Source organism: Cydia pomonella, chromosome 4, assembly GCF_033807575.1.
Source record: "Cydia pomonella isolate Wapato2018A chromosome 4, ilCydPomo1, whole genome shotgun sequence".
In the NCBI taxonomy this organism is placed as follows: Eukaryota; Metazoa; Arthropoda; class Insecta; order Lepidoptera; family Tortricidae; genus Cydia; species Cydia pomonella.
The window spans coordinates 15,840,790-15,857,245 of record NC_084706.1 but is presented as its reverse complement, the minus strand read 5'-3'; the positions used below and the strand labels follow the sequence as shown (position 1 = coordinate 15,857,245).

Here is a 16,456-nt window from a genome sequence, read left to right as displayed (position 1 = left end):
CGAAAAATAGGAAATTCGAAACGAGTGGCGATAAATTAAAACACGACCGAAGGGAGTGTTTTAAATCGACACGAGTTGCGAATTACCTATTCGCACATGTATCGTACAACGTTTTACAGTACATATGGCCCTTTAAATGTTCGACACAGTAACGTAATTGTTATGTTTAAGCAATGAAACACCGATTTGGACTGACATTACATTTATTAGGCGAATATGTCGGTACTTGTAGCTTTCCGAGCTACCTACAAATCTACTATACATAACATTGTCCTCCTCTAAATTAACCAAAACGTTTCTTAAAATATAACAATAATGGTTCATCATAGATGAGACATGACTTATAAGATAGCTGTTATTGTTGTTGTAATTGTTAGTTAAGTGTCACACGAGTATTTATAGCATTATGGAAATAGTCTACATTATGAAATAAAGGGCATATTTATTACGTCACAGGTCTAATATGCATGTTTGTGACTAACTATTAGCAATTAAATCAGACAAATATAAAAATGTACTTGTTGACGAAGGTTCGTAAATGATGAAGACGACACCAAATTGTACTTTAAAACCGTATATTGGTCTGAGCGATTAAATTACATAAAAAATAGGTACGTGTATCGCGAGCACTGATTAGCGGTGTGCGCGCGCGCTCTGGTCGAGAGCGCTGGAGGAATGAATGCCGGCGCGCGATGAGGCGACGGGCCGGCGGTGGCGGCCCGCGGGGAGCGAGCGCGGGAGGCGGGGACCCGATCAGCGAGTCCGCGAGTGGGGCGCGTTAACAAGCTGGCCCCCTTGGACCATCCTGGTCCAATGTCAGTGGGAGCGGGCAGAGCCTGTTGTAGGCCCTTCTCAGCGTCCCTGTGGTGGTGGTGACGTCAGCGACGCGGCTGACTCCGTCGTTGCCCGGGTAGACTGCGGTGACTCGCCCAAGCAGCCATCTGCTGGGGGGCAAGCGGTCGTCTTTGACGAGAACCATCTCGCCAAGCTTCAGCTGGCCTCCATCCCTGCGCCATTTGTTTCGGACCTGCAGTTCTGAAATGAATTCCTTATAATACCGATTCCAAAAATGCGCTTTTAGTGCTTCTATTCTCTGATATCTCGTTAGGGTATGTATCGGCGAGTCTTGCACCAAGGGAGCAGGTATCATAGTGAGCGTTCGGCCTATCAAAAAATGCGCAGGGGTGAGAGGAGTAAGATCTGAGGGATCAGATGAAATAGGGGTTAAAGGCCTAGAATTAAGCAAAGCTTCAACTTGAACCAAAAATGTAACCATCTCTTCATAATCTAAGTGAGCCATTGAGGTAACTCGTTTTAAATGATGTTTTACCTGCTTAACTGCGCCCTCCGCCAAACCATTAAAATGTGGGCTATAAGCAGGACAAAATTTGAATTCTATTTCTATGAAACAAGTACCATTATCTGACAAAATGGTGGCTGGTTTGCCTCTGCGGGCTATGAATCTATTTAAAGCGGCAATAAAGCCCATGGCTGTCAAATCAGTGACGAGCTCCAAGTGTACCGCCCTCACTGCCAAACAAACAAAAACAACTATATATGCTTCCTTCGTTTGACAACCACGACCCTTTCTGCTCGCTATCAGGATTGGCCCAGCGTAGTCACAGGATGTGTTAGCAAATACATATTCGGACTGTACCCTTTGCAGTGGCAAGTTGCCCATAATTGGCTGATGAGTTTTACCCGAGTATCTTAAACATGTAATGCAGCTTTGTGAAGTCTGTCTGCAAAGGTTACGGCCGTTAATTATCCAGTACCTGTGACGTAATGTTGCTAGCATCAGCTGTGGTCCAGTGTGCATCAACATTCGATGGTAATGGTGTACTAATATTTTAGTGATGTGATGCGATGCATGTAATAAAATAGGGTGTTTTGTGTTATAATCGTAATATGAACTTGCAAGTCTACCGCCTACTCGCATAATTCCGAAAGTATCTACAAATGGATTAAATTTCAACAGAGTATCTTTGTGAGAAAGTGGGCGCTTATTTAGCAAACGCGAGAGTTGCTCGCTAAATTTGTCAGTCTGCACTTGTTTGCACAACATTTGTAATGACAGATTAAGCTCTGAAACCTTTAATGGACCTGTATTCTTGTTTGTTATATTTTTACAGTTATGAACGAATCTAGTCATGTATGCTATAATACGTTGCAATTTACAAAAGTTTGAGTATTTAGAGGTAAAATTATCCTCGCATTGTTCAGTTGAAACGAAACATTGTATTTTGACTTCAGGCAAATTTTCTAAAGGTAAGTTTTGAGGTTGAGTAGGCCATTGTATTTCCGTTTCATGAAGGAAGGGCGGTCCTTCCCACCACAAAAGTGAATTTTTGAGGTTTGATGCGCTCTGACCCTTACTACCTATGTCGGCAGGGTTCAAGGTTGTGGGTTTGGGTTTTAGATTTTCAGCTACAGAGAACAGCAGCTCATCAGATTGACATGACCAAAGTAAACCTAAGGTTTTCGAGTGATTTTCTGTGTCCAATTTAAATAGTTCATCGCTACTGTTTTCTGCAACTAAATTATCAAGTAATGATGGTGTATTTGAACGCCACTTTCTTAAGTGAAAATGAGCACTTTCTAGTGTTTTAATGACGCCTCTGCATGTTTCTAACAGAGTGGCTTTGTCATCATTTCCTGAGATGTAGTCATCTATATAGAAATCGTGTAAGATTGTTTCACTTACATTTTTTTCTGCGCATTCTTGACCCAACTGTACAAGACATCTGGTGCGCTTGAATTTATGCTCTAATGCTTGAAATCGAAGTAATGCTTGTGCTTTAGAATCGCCCAAACATTGAGGAGATTCTTTTAATGGTATTGTGACAACAAACTTACCATCTGGGTGGCGGGTTGTTGATTGTGTAAATATGCGTTCGCATTCACTCTCACCTTTAGTGTGGATTTGTTGAGTGGATGGAACTGATTCTAGTTCAAAAAACTTGTCTAGTTTTGCATCGAGCTCAATGTTGTTGATTAGATTGCAATGGACTGTATAGGGTTGCTTTTGTTTAGAATTTTGTGTATGTATAGAACCTGCAACAAGCCATCCGAGTGTTGTTTCAACTAGGACGGGTTTTTTCTTGCCCAGGGATATGTGATTATATGTAAGGCACTCCCAAAAGAGTTCTGCACCCAGCAGCATCTGCACCTCGGATGGCTCGTGAAAGTTCGGGTCCGCTAGGTGGATGTGAGGGGGAATAGTGAACGAATCACAATTTAGTTTGGTGAATGGAATCATATCAGTGATCTCTTGGACAACGAAGCAATTGACTTCTGCTGTGTAGTCTTGCGTACGTGAAGTTATGGTTACATCACAATGTTCGGTGATGCTTGATCTTTTCTTTTCTAACCCTGTGACGGATATGCTAGTGGAATAAGTAGGTAATTTTAATTTTGCTTGAAGATCTTTGGTAATGAAACTAGATATACTTCCGTTGTCCAAGAGAACTCTAACTTGGTGTGTGTGGCCATCATAGTCGCTGACGTTGATGACAGCTGTAGATAACGGTACACGATGGCTACCGAACGTGGAGCATAAAGCAGCACTGTTTGTAATTTGTTGTGGAGCTTGTGTATGCTCTTTTAGAGTTGGTGATGCTACACAATCATTAGGTTTGGATGTGGAAGACTTAGGGTCTGCCTTTGCTTGATTGTTTATATGTAGCATGGTATTGTGTCTTTGTGTGCAAAGCCGGCATGAGCTCAGCCTGCAACGTTGTTCGTCATGTCCTGATCGCAAACAATTTGTGCAAAGATTTAATTGATTCACTTTATCAATGCGGGATTCAACTGGCATTGTTTTAAACTTAGTACATTGATAAATTGAGTGATTATTTTTGCAAACAGGACACTTATATTTATACTGAGTTTGATTTTGAGCATGGTTTACAAGAAATGATTTAGGACGATTGTGAGTAATGTCGCTGTGTCGACGTGGTTTATTTAGTGTTTGTGCCTCCTCCATGGTTTCTAGCAAATCTGCGCGGTTTCTTAAGAAAGTGGTAAATTCCGTTAATGTTGGTAGTTTTTTAATATTATTGCGCTCGGTTTCCCAATCGCGCAAAGTGGCTGAATCGAGTTTGCTAGTTACCATGTGGATTATGAGGATGTCCCAGTGCTCTGTGGGTAAATTAAGAGTCTTCAAAGCCCTGAGATTTTTATTGACTAAATCTATGGTATTTCGTAAGGCCCTTGAAGATTCTTGAAGCACGGGGTTTATGTTAAATAATGCATTTAAGTGATTATTTACCAATATTCTATCGTTTGTGTAACGTTCACAAAGCAAATCCCACGCGACTTTATAGTTATCAGACGAGAACTCTAGTGATTTAATTACAAGTGAAGCACCGTCTTTCAATGAACTTCGCAAATAATGAAATTTGTGGATAATTGGAATTGATTGATTATCGTGTATGAGAGATTTGTAGGTATCATGGTATTCTAACCAGTCCTGATAGCGTCCAGAAAAGGTAGGTAAATGAATTGTAGGTAATTTAATATTTGGCCCACCTGTGAGTGCAGTAACGACATTGGAACCCGTTACCAGATTGTCCTCAGGCGCCGCAGAAGCAGCACCAGCCGCGGTGTGCCTGCTGAGCAGTTCCTGCGCAGCAGCCAAGGCACCAAAGTAGCTTGTCTCGAAATTTTCCCGTTCTGTGTGCTCGTCACCTGGAATTTCCGTCAAATTTTCTATATCAGTTTGAACTGAATCAAAATCATTGTACATATCTTGGATTTTAATGAATCTGGTATTCAGCTCATGATTTTGCAAATTATTTAGCGTATGGCATGACAAAAGAGGCTCTAAATATGATTTAAATATGGTAAGCTTTGATTTGAAAGAGGCACGTGTTTTTTTGAGATTTTTTAAATCCATTTTGGCAATGCGTGAAGTATTGAAAAAATCAAATTTTTAAAGAAAACAAAAGATTTGTGATAGAATGTGAAATTTAGTTAAAAGTTATAGAAATGGCGATAGAATTCAAATTTCCAGCTGCAATAGGAAAATGTGATTAGCAAGTGCTTAAATTAAAAAAAATGTGAAATAATATAGTGTGTGAAGCGATACGTAAATTTTGAAATTTTGCAAATAGCACGTGTGCGAGAGGCAATGGCGTGGCGTGGCGTGGCGGAGGCAGGCAGGCAAGCAAGCGCGAACACTGACGGAAGCAGGTGTACACGTGCACGTGCACGCTGTAGCTCCGGCCCCGGCACGGCTTGGTTACGTGTAGGTACAAATACGAACACGTGTAGATTTCTGAAATATTCCAAGTAAATATTAAAATATAGCAATGATGGCACACGGTTGGCACAAATGGTTGCAATACAATTAATTAGGCCTTGAAATGTGGTTACTAATTTTAAGCTAATTTTACGGAAACTGTAATAAAAATATCCAAAATATGAACGGGAATGTTAACCTTGATAAGAAAGCTTGTAAATTAAAAAGGAATATTAAAAAAATATTACGATTTAACTAAGATGTAGACTGATTAAGAGTTGGGTGACGTGAAACAGGAATGTGATTTTAGTAGCTAGAAGAGAATTAAATTGAAAATTAAAGAAATAAATACCAAATAAAGGTGGTCAAATTATACCTGCGCAATAAGAAATAAAATAGGAACGACTCACAAATAAATACTGCAAACCCTTTTCCTGGTATGTGGAGCCGTTCTTGGTTTGTGGGACCCTTTTCTGGTTTTGAATGTCTTGTTTCTTTATTCTCGGGCAGGACGATGACTTCACAAATTTCGCTTTATTGTAGTAGTTGTAGCTTAGGTTGGCTCGCGGTGATTCACTCCGATGTTATAAAAATGGCGATTGTAGTCTCGGCCAGGCGCGCTATCTTCTTTGTGTTTGATGGACCTCGTCGAAACGGCGTCTTTAAAGTTGCTTTACGTCGTATCCGGCTCGAAACTTGTTGACGAAGGTTCGTAAATGATGAAGACGACACCAAATTGTACTTTAAAACCGTATATTGGTCTGAGCGATTAAATTACATAAAAAATAGGTACGTGTATCGCGAGCACTGATTAGCGGTGTGCGCACGCGCTCTGGTCGAGAGCGCTGGAGGAATGAATGCCGGCGCGCGATGAGGCGACGGGCCGGCGGTGGCGGCCCGCGGGGAGCGAGCGCGGGAGGCGGGGACCCGATCAGCGAGTCCGCGAGTGGGGCGCGTTAACAGTACTAACTTTAAAAGCTACAAACAATATGGTCTTTATTAGTATACACATAAGGCGTAATGGCAAAGGGACGAATAATTTCGACTAATAACCTACATTTGTTTAAATCTTTCTAAACAACGGACAGCAGCTTTCCGGCGCGAACGTTCGTCACGTTTTGTCGGAGTCCCCGGGGGCGTGCCATACTCATCCTCGCCTCCGCCTTCCCCGTCGTTTTTATCCGTATCGTCAGCGGGCAACCCCGTGGCATCCGGAATGTCTACTTGGACCTTGTCCGCTGGCTGATCGGAGACGGGTGATATATTAGGTGCTTTAGCGTCAATGTCACTGAGCGTAAATCTCGACTTTCTGAAATGTAGTTGATCTACGTGTCGTTTATGTGTGCGGCCGTCACTCGTTCGCACTACATAAGATACGGGTCCTTCTCGCGCGAGCACCAGGCCCTCGGCCCACTTGTGCGCTCCGCGCGCGTAGTCTCGCACCAGAACCTCGGCCCCCTGCTCTGCCTGGCGCGGCGCGTGGCGCTCGCTGCGCCGCTCGCTGGCCCGCTGCGCGGTGCGCACCACGTCCGCAGTGTCGGGCCGCAGCAGGTCGAGGCGACCGCGTAGCCGCCGCCCTAGAAGCGCCACCGCCGGTTCTTTCTTAGTAGTACTGTGTTCCGTATTTCTGTACATGAACAGAAACCTACTGAGAGCCACGACATCCTTCTCGTTCTCGATAACAGCTTTTTTTAACACTCGCTTAATGGTACGTACCGCATTTTCGGCCGCGCCATTGCTGGCCGGATGATAAGGAGCTACTAAGGTGTGTCGAATTCCGTTTCGTCTAAGATAAGAGCCGAATTCGGCCGATGAAAACGGTGGCCCGTTATCGGTGACTAATTGTTTCGGCAGGCCAAAGCGTGCAAATAGTGTTCGTAAACAATCAATTACCATAGAAGCAGATCCCGTTTTAATTTTTTCGACCTCTATCCATTTAGAGTGAGCGTCGATTATAACTAAATAATAAACATTATTAAAAGGCCCTAGAAAATCTAAGTTTAATCTCGCCCAGGGTTCCTCTGGCCACGGCCACGAGTGCAGCGGCACGGGCGCCGGCGCAGGGCGCTGCGCGCGGCATGCGGCGCACTGCTCCGCCACCCGCTCGATGTCCGCGTCCAGTGTGTCCCACCAAACGTAATTCCGCGCGATCTGTTTCATCTTTACAATACCGGGGTGGCCACCGTGTAATTCGTTCAAAACCGCAACTCGTAAAGATTTTGGAATAACCACTCGATATCCCCATATTAAACAACCCTGGTCTATATTAAGAGATTCTTTTCGATTAAAATAAGGCTTTTCTGACTCACTGCTATTATTTGGCCATCCGAACATAACGTACCCGTAAATTTTGCTCAGAACGGGGTCTTTCGCCAACTCACTTTTAACCTCCTTAAAACTAAGTGGAAAATCCCCTTCTACGAAATTTAAATAGCTACATCCCTCGTCTTTTATACTCGGCCTATTCTGACTAACTAAAGGAAGACGAGAAAGAGCGTCCGCATAACAGTTCCGCTCTGATCGGATAAATTCAATATTAAAATCATACGCGGCTAACTTTACCGCGTAACGCTGCAAACGGCTTGCCGCAGTCACCGGTAGCCCTTTGTTTTTACCAAATATGTAGCTGAGTGCCCTGTGGTCCGTCCGCAACGTGAATTTCCGCCCGTACACATACTGGTGGTGTTTAGTGACACCAAACACGATCGCCAGCGCCTCCTTGTCGATTTGCGAGTAGTTGCACTCGGCGGCGTTCAGCGTGCGCGAAGCGCAGCACAGAGGTCGCTCCACGCCGTCCGGGCCCCGTTGAGTCAAGGCCGCGCCTAGGCCGTAAGGGCTGCTGTCCACCGAAAGAATTAGCGGCAGTGATGGATTATAGTGTGCTAACACTGGAGCACTGCTTAACACTTTTTTAATTTTTTTAAAGGCGTCATCACATGATTCGTCCCAATTCCATTTTACATTTTTCTTTAAAATACTGTACATTGGTTTTAAAATATCGCTCATATTAGCACAGAATTTTGCATAAAAATTAACAAGCCCCATAAAACTTTTAAGTTGTGTTACATTTGAGGGGGCCGGGGCATTAACAATAGCAGCAATTTTTCGTTCATCCGTATGCAAACCATACTTATCAATTCTATAGCCCAGGTAGTTTACACTGTCTTTAAAAAATTGACACTTAGCAAAATAAATTCGTAAGCCGTTCTCTTTTAATCTCTGTAAAACGGCTCTTAAGTTAGACATATGCGTTGCCTTGTCTTTCCCCGTTACACAAATATCGTCGGCGAACACGGCCGTCGACGGCAAACCACTCAACGTCTCCTCCATGATCTTTTGAAAGTTTTCGGGAATACACTTTATTCCGAACGGGACGCGTTTGTATACAAATGTACCGACGTGAGTGGTTATGGCCGTCATCGGCTTTGACTCCTCCTCCAGAACACATTGCTGAAAGGCGTTAGACAGGTCCAGTTTGGTATACTGTTCGCCTCCGCCCAAAAGAGCAAACAGGTCCTCGATCCGCGGTAGCGGGTAATGAAAATCTTTTAACCGCGGATTTATTGTTATTTTATAGTCGCCACAGATACGTATGGTGCCATTTGCTTTTACTACAGGCACTATAGGGGTCCCATATTCTGATCTGTCGACTTTATAAATAACCCCCTCCCGCTGTAAGCGATCGAGCTCCCGTTCCACGCGCTCGCGAAGCGCCAACGGTAACGCCCGCGCCTTAACAAAAACTGGCGTGTCGTCCTTGAGACGGAGCTGCAGTCGCGACTTGAACGTGCCTAACCCCCCAGCGAAAACTTCTGGAAACTCTTGCTTAAGAGATTCTGCCATCGAGTCCTCACCTTGAAAATTGATACAATCGGTAACCCTTAACTTTAATCGTCTAATCCAAGTACGGCCCATCAAAGGAGGACCGCCGTTTTCGATTACATATAACTTCAGTCTATCCACATTGTTACCGTATCCTACTTCAACATCCAAATATCCTACTGTCTTGATAGGATCTCCGATGTATGACCTAAAACGTAACATTTTATTTTGTAAGGGCAAATGGGAAAAACATCTATCATAATAGTCTTTAGATATAGCCGAAATTCTGCTACCCGTGTCGACTTCAAATTTGCACCGTATTTTCTGCACAGTAAGCGTAACGTAAAAGGGGCCGTCCCCAATGTCCTCATCACTGTCAATTTTATAAAAATGGCAATTACTATCATCCGAATCAGAATCGTTTAAAAAGTACTGACCTTTTGTTGACTTTTTAGATACCTCCTTTCTGCACATCACTTTCAAATGGCCTTTTTCACCGCACGCGTCGCATGAAAATTGTTTGTACCGACATCTGCCCTCCGCGTGACCGGTCTTGCCGCAGCGCGCACACGGCGCCCTCGGCGCGGCCGTCGCCGCCGCCGCCGGGCCCGCGCCCCGCCGCCGCGCCGCTCCCCAGTGCCGGATTAACCATTAAGCAAAATAAGCACTTGCTTAGGGCACCACGTCTAGGGGGGCACCAAAATCATAGGAAAAAAAAACGCGCAGGCTGCATCAGCATCGCAGTCGTAGTGTACTACACTTATGTACACGAAACTTTTTGATACGTGTGCAAGTACCCATCTAATAACGAAGGGTCGTAAGAGAGTGAGTACACGTAAGCACATCTCCAACCTTCATCAAAGCTCATGGCCAAAAAATCTTACCGTCGGGCTTGTGGCCAACCGATTTTCTCGACGTAGATTACCGATTTTGTAGCGTATTTTGGTCTCTTGCACACCAGATGTGTCGGCCAGGCCGAGTTGCTGCAGAGCCGCGATCCTGCGACCTAATTGTCAAAGTGTAATAAAGGGCCCTGCGAAGGCCGAAAAACAAAAGCATCTTATCAAGTTGCGCTTTCGAGTTAAGGCAAAGGCCGAGCAGTAGGAGGACCGTGATTACATAGGTTCGATTTCAAGCCACTCTTTTGCAGTTCGGCGTTAGGTCTCATGCGACGCCAGGCCTTCTACTTTATGCAAACTGCCCCACTTTCGCTTGGTCATGGATCCAAATCCATGCTGTCCTCTTTCGCAGCTGGGCTGCCTTGCTCACACCTCGCCATTAGTTGTATTATATGATAACGCGCCGCGATCTGACGTTGCGGACGTCCAGCTATTCATACCTCGCCATTGGTCAAATTCAAGCCTTGCTTTCTTCCAGCTCGACCTTTGGCCTCATCCGTAAGCGCTGATCGAACGCTCCGCGCATTCAGCCTTAGACGTTGCCTTTAAAAACACCTTCACGATTTAGGCCAATCAAATTACATCCAAAAATAGCGTTTTGAGGAATTAATTCCCAGCAAGCTGGAAATTGTTTTAATACATTTATTTGGTTCTAAATGCGTGTAATCCCAGTTTGCTCTATCCTAGGAGGTGTGCATACATTTTGGGATCCTTAGGAGATAATTTTTTCCTTTGGATTGCCAAACCACTCGATGTAGAAGGAACCCACTATCAATTACAATAGCACTTAGTGGATCAGACACTGGTAAGAAAGCATTTTCGGATTATTAACATGATTTTACCAAAAATAAAAAATGTCGACCTAATTTACAATTTAGGACTACGAATACATATTAAGGTACCTTAAATAAATCAATCAATCAATATATTTTATTGCAAGAACATAGTTAAATTACATTTCGGATCCTCAGATATCAATTTTAATAATACTTGTAATTAGAACAAATTTTCCGACAGCCGTACCGTTTTCGATTTACAAGCAAAAAAACTGAAAAAGAGGAAACATTTATGCACACCTCCTGGAGTGGAGCAAACTCGGATTACACGTATTTTTAGGTCGAAAAAATCTAATTGTATTGGCGTAATTGTGACACATTATTATTTAAGAAAACGGGACTTATTCGCGTTTGATTAAGTTCTAAAATTACCTCCAACGTCAAGATAATGATGTCGACTTTACACAGTCTTCTCCGAGACCATGGGGACAACGCCGTCCTTGAAACGTCGGATCAGAGGTAATTTTAAAACTTACCCTATTAAGTCCCGTTTTCGTAAACAATAATTTGCTATTTAAAACATTTGTGGCCATTGGTACTTGTTCTGACAAAAACCAATGGCCAATGGCTAAGCCCCTACTGAAGCTCGGCATTTGCCCTCACATGAATGAGCTTCACAGGAAAGCTCTAGAGGTTCCAAAATCCTGTGCGGAATACTGCCTATGTCTTACGTCTTCGCTTACACTTGGACCATGGTTGGCTTGGCCTCCGGACTTATGCGAAGCACGGTCTTCGAATTTGCTTACACTTGACCTTAATACTGCAGTTCTGTCAATTTCCGTGATAAAATGATGTGACGGATTGAAAATTCTATTCTCAGAAGTAATGCGGCAATAAACTTCACTCAATTTACCAAGAAAATTCAATGTAATCTTGATGAGGGGGCACCATGGTCTAGAAATGCTTAGGGCACCAAAATGTCTTAATCCGGCACTGCCGCTCCCACGCGATGCAGACCGTCGTCCGGCGGCGCCGACGCCGACGCTGACGCGCCCGCCGGAGCGCCCACCGCCGCGTGCTTCTCTGCGGCCTCTAGAGCCAGGGCAAGCTCTACGGCGCGCTTGTAGTCGATGGCCCGCACGGCAAATAGCCTCGACCTCATCTCTTCGCTCAGCAGCCCCGACACGAATTGATCGCGAAGGTTGACCTCGAGACCCGTCCCGAAGTTACACGTTTTGGCCAGATGTTTTAAATTCTGTAGGTATTCGCGTATACTTTCACCGAGTAGCTGCTTTCTTTGACGGAAGATGTGTCGTTCCGCTATTTCCGATCTCTCGGGTTCCAAATGCTCCCTTACTAGCTTGACTAAGTCGTCGAATGTTTGGTCCTCGGGTTTAGAGGGTGCACACAAATCACACATAAGCTCATAACACTCCGCACCGACTAAAGTTACTAGTGACGCCACGTGTAAATTGTCGTCGATCGCGTTTAACGTGATGAATTGCTTAACCCGACGCACATAAGCATCCCAGTCTGACCCGACACGAAAACACTCCACACTTCCGAGAGGCATTGTACACAAGCTATTAAACACTAAAAATCGTTACTAAATGGGTTTTAAACACCAAAATACCGATCCCGTCGCCAGTGTTATGTTTAAGCAATGAAACACCGATTTGGACTGACATTACATTTATTAGGCGAATATGTCGGTACTTGTAGCTTTCCGAGCTACCTACAAATCTACTATACATAACAGTAATATGCTACTTCTCGCACTAATGCTATAAAGTAGCCCCATATGTACTGTAAAAGTATTTTCTGTTTTATTCTTTACTATTATACCAAAATACAGTGGCGGTCAGCTAATTAGGGACACCTGTGTTTCGTTAAGTGACAAATATTTATCGATAAGTCGATAAAACAGTTAGGTCAATCCCTCTGACAGTTTGATTTTTGCTATGAAGAATTCCGCTCATTGATTATTATATAGTTATAAAGAGGCATTTTTGAAATACCAACATCATTTAAAAAAAGTTTATAAATACTATCCAAGACGATGGTATTTTAAATTTTCTGTAATATAAATAAATATTTATTGAGCTTTGATTATTTACTCATCGCACCTCTTTTTTTTATAAAACACTTCTGTATAGTTAGACCTATCGTGAGAAAAAAACGGAATAAATATAACAAAGGAGATGAGAGATATGAATTTTTGAAAATTACGATAATTCTCTAATAGGGTTGTCACTTTTAAGAAGTTTTATTTTTCAAACATTCTTTTTGCGTAATAAATGCTTTAGTTATTTTCTATCTATATTTGATACTTTTTAAATAAATGTACTTAAATATACATAAGCTTAAAACTACATATAAATGTCCCTTAAATTAAAATTAATTCAATATTGTTCACTTTTCAAATAAACAATCGACAGGCGCAGCCTTAAAATTTGTTAAGGCAACGCATATTTTAATGCTACTTTTGGAAAATGCTAGTTCAAAGGAAGCATTTTATAGTTGCGCCATGTGGAATAAAATGACACATAAAGCATAGTTCATATAGAATTGGCACATAATTAGCAATGTTTAAAAAATAATAATTCCATGGCGGGATAAAAATTGACAATTACAGTTCAATCAGAATCACCAACCTTCAAAGTATTAATGGTGAAAATATTATTTTCCTAGCTTTATGCATTTTAAAGTTTTCGACCATGAAAATTGAGAACAGGAGATTGATCGTGCACAAATACTTCGAAAATTCTTATCGATCCCGGACAAAGTCAGCTAATTCACTTAAGATGCTAAAAGCTAGTATTTGTAGGGTCATAAAACGTTACAAGAAGACTTTATCAGCCGACAGGAAAACACAAATTACTCGGAGGTCTGGGTCAAATAACAAGATTTTGAGAAAAAGTCCCAAGGTCACTCAAACATAATTCAGGACGGTCTAATTACGATTTATCCCAAAAATTCAAAGAAACTTCTAGAAAGATAAAGATGATTCACCTCGGAGGTGGCTATAAGAGCTATCGAGCAATAAAACAGCCAAATCGAACTGTTAAACAGATCCGACAAGCTAAAACACTAGCTCGACTATTGTACGACCCAGTATTGACAAAATTCGAAGGTTGCTTGTTGTTGGACGACAAGACGTATGTAAAACTCGATTTTAATCAACTACTCGGGTCGAAGTTTTATATGGCCAATAATAGAGGTACTTTACCCGAAAAATATAAGTTCGTGAAACTTGACAAGTTCGCAAAAAAACATATGATATGGCAAGGAATTTATAATTGCGGCTGTAAGACGAAAAGTTTTATAACATAGTCAACAATGAAGTCGGACCTTTATATTAAAGAGTGCTTAGAGAAATGAGTATTTGCATTTATTAGAACCCATAACGGCCCTGTGAAATGTTGGCCAGATTTAGCCAGCTGCCACTACTCAAAAAAAAGTTTTGGCATGGTATGCTAATAATCAGGCCAATTACATACCCCGCGAGATGAATCCTTCGAATTGTCCCCAATTTCAATCTATCAAAAACTACTGGGCAATCAGGAAAAAAAAATTAAATATGACTAGCCAAATTGTCCAGGGTATCAATTCATTGCGATCTACAAGAAATCAACACGCCAAAAATGTCGACAAAAGTGTTGTGCAGAAAATGACGGGGGTCCATTATGAAAACACTTCGTAATTATTTACATAAGTAACTGTTTTTTTTTTCATGTATACATATTTGAAAGCTACATACATTACTATTTAAAATTCGCCATTCATAACTTTCTTATTTTATTAACTTAAAAAAATAACAATCTTCTAGTGCGTACCAATTCTATATGAACTATGCTTTAATATCAACTAGGGCGGCTGCAATCTGCGGACCAATGCAGATAAAGATTATAATGGCTTGATATTATAATGACGTAATAAAATCACCATGATATTGTTTGACTAAATGTACAAATTAGCATCTCTATTATTAGCAATTACCACCAGCGGCGTTGTCGCTTTTTTTCTCTTTGGAAGATAACTGATAAGAATAATTTGCGCCCCTGAATTTTTTTCTCGGGTAAGTATTAGAACAGGTAAAGGGTTATTATCGCTAAACTTTAATAGTTTACCAATTAGTCTCGGCTTGTCCTATGACTACTGGACCTTTGAACCGATCGGAAACTACTAATCCAATTTTGTACCCAAACTCGGGGTTGGAGATAAACAGTGAGTAAATTTTTAATATTACCTATTGATGCGGCCTATCGGTATACCTACTTACTGTTAAGAAGCAAAAGAAGATTCTGGCCGAACAGGCCTTTTTCATCGCGCTCTTGAATCTTCAGACCCATTAATTATGGATTTATCAAAAAAATGAAGCAAAAACAATCCTGGCAAAAGTGTTGTTCCTTCTAAAGTCAAGTGAGCGAAATCCAGTACACTTAAATCAAGATAACGAGGACTTAAATCTAATACTTATTAACGAGCAATTCTTGTATACTTATATATTTCGGGGATCTCGGAAACGGCTCTATTTCGATGAAATTTGCTATATGGGGGGTTTTCAAGGGCGAAAATCAATATAGCTAGGTCTTTTCTCTGGGAAATTTCTTCTTTCTTTTTATATTTTGTTCGAGCAAAGCTAGGTCTCGCAGATATTATAGCTTTGTACACCGAAGTAAAATTAATATCTAGCCGACGTGTCCGTCCACTACAACATTGTTTAGCATGTAGATATAGAATAGCGTATTAATTAGAAATAGAAATAGTTTAATAACTAGAAAATAGAATACGTAGATTCAATTTTGTAGCAACGCAATAAAATAACAGTTCTCGTAAGCCGGACCCCGTAAGGTTGCACTATGTTATTGTATAACCTGAAACCGTTACGGTCGACTATTGTTCACTCATTAAGTTTCCGTAACGTTATTGTATTATATTAGTTTATTAGGGTTCACCTCCGCAGAATTTCGGCAGAGTCAAAGAAGTATTGTCCATTTTATTGTGTAATTAAGCGTAGTTTTAGTTGCGTGGGAAACTTTCGGTACCGTTACACCGTTATCAGAAGATAGCAATGTTCCCTCAAAAGGACCAAAGATACGGTTACCCGCGGCATTCTCTCGCACGCACTCGTTCGGTAAACGTAAACCTCCTGAGTACTGTCACGCTAGTAGAGCAAATCAGTGTTGTCTCTAGTCTGGTTAATCTTTTATGAATAAAATACTCTTCGACGATCAAGATCTAGCTTTAAAACATTTCCCTCCATTCAAAACACCCATTACCTAAAAATATATTCAGGTGAGGAATGATAAAATAATTATATTATATAAGTAATTTTTTTTTTATACCACCTCTGTATGTAATTTATTTTTTAGTACATCCTTTTTAAAATCGTAGGACGTAGGATACTCGTACGATTAGTAATATTACATGACAAGAAACTTATAAAAAGTTCGCTCGATAGAAAAATCTACACTCTTTACTTAACTAAAAATGTTTTAATGTAAACTGACTTGATTTTTATTATAATTGAATATACTGATTTAAATAGTGTATTTTAATTATTAATTGCTACACCTGTAAACCTTTAAGTTTCATCGTTTAGGAGAAGCCTCATGTGAATCCGTAAGTATGTAGCGATGAAATTCAAAATTCAAAAATTTATTCTGCAAGTAGGCCTCAAGGGCTCTTTTACAAGTCAATAACCTAACCATTGA

General features: G+C 41.4%; 2 protein-coding genes across 3 annotated transcripts in view; one reads left to right on the top strand and one right to left on the bottom strand.

The window, feature by feature from the left end:
* LOC133517148 (POC1 centriolar protein homolog A) overlaps positions 1-16,456 on the top strand; it is a 29,949-nt gene that overhangs the window by 3,844 nt on the left and 9,649 nt on the right. The window lies entirely within an intron of this gene.
* LOC133517147 (uncharacterized) lies at positions 559-6,075 on the bottom strand. Its single transcript, XM_061850315.1, has 2 exons — positions 4,531-6,075; positions 559-1,035 (listed from the first exon to the last, which is right to left on the bottom strand). Exons 1-2 carry the CDS (start codon positions 4,895-4,897, stop codon positions 779-781), a joined length of 624 nt encoding a protein of 207 aa, XP_061706299.1. The 5' UTR covers positions 4,898-6,075; the 3' UTR covers positions 559-778.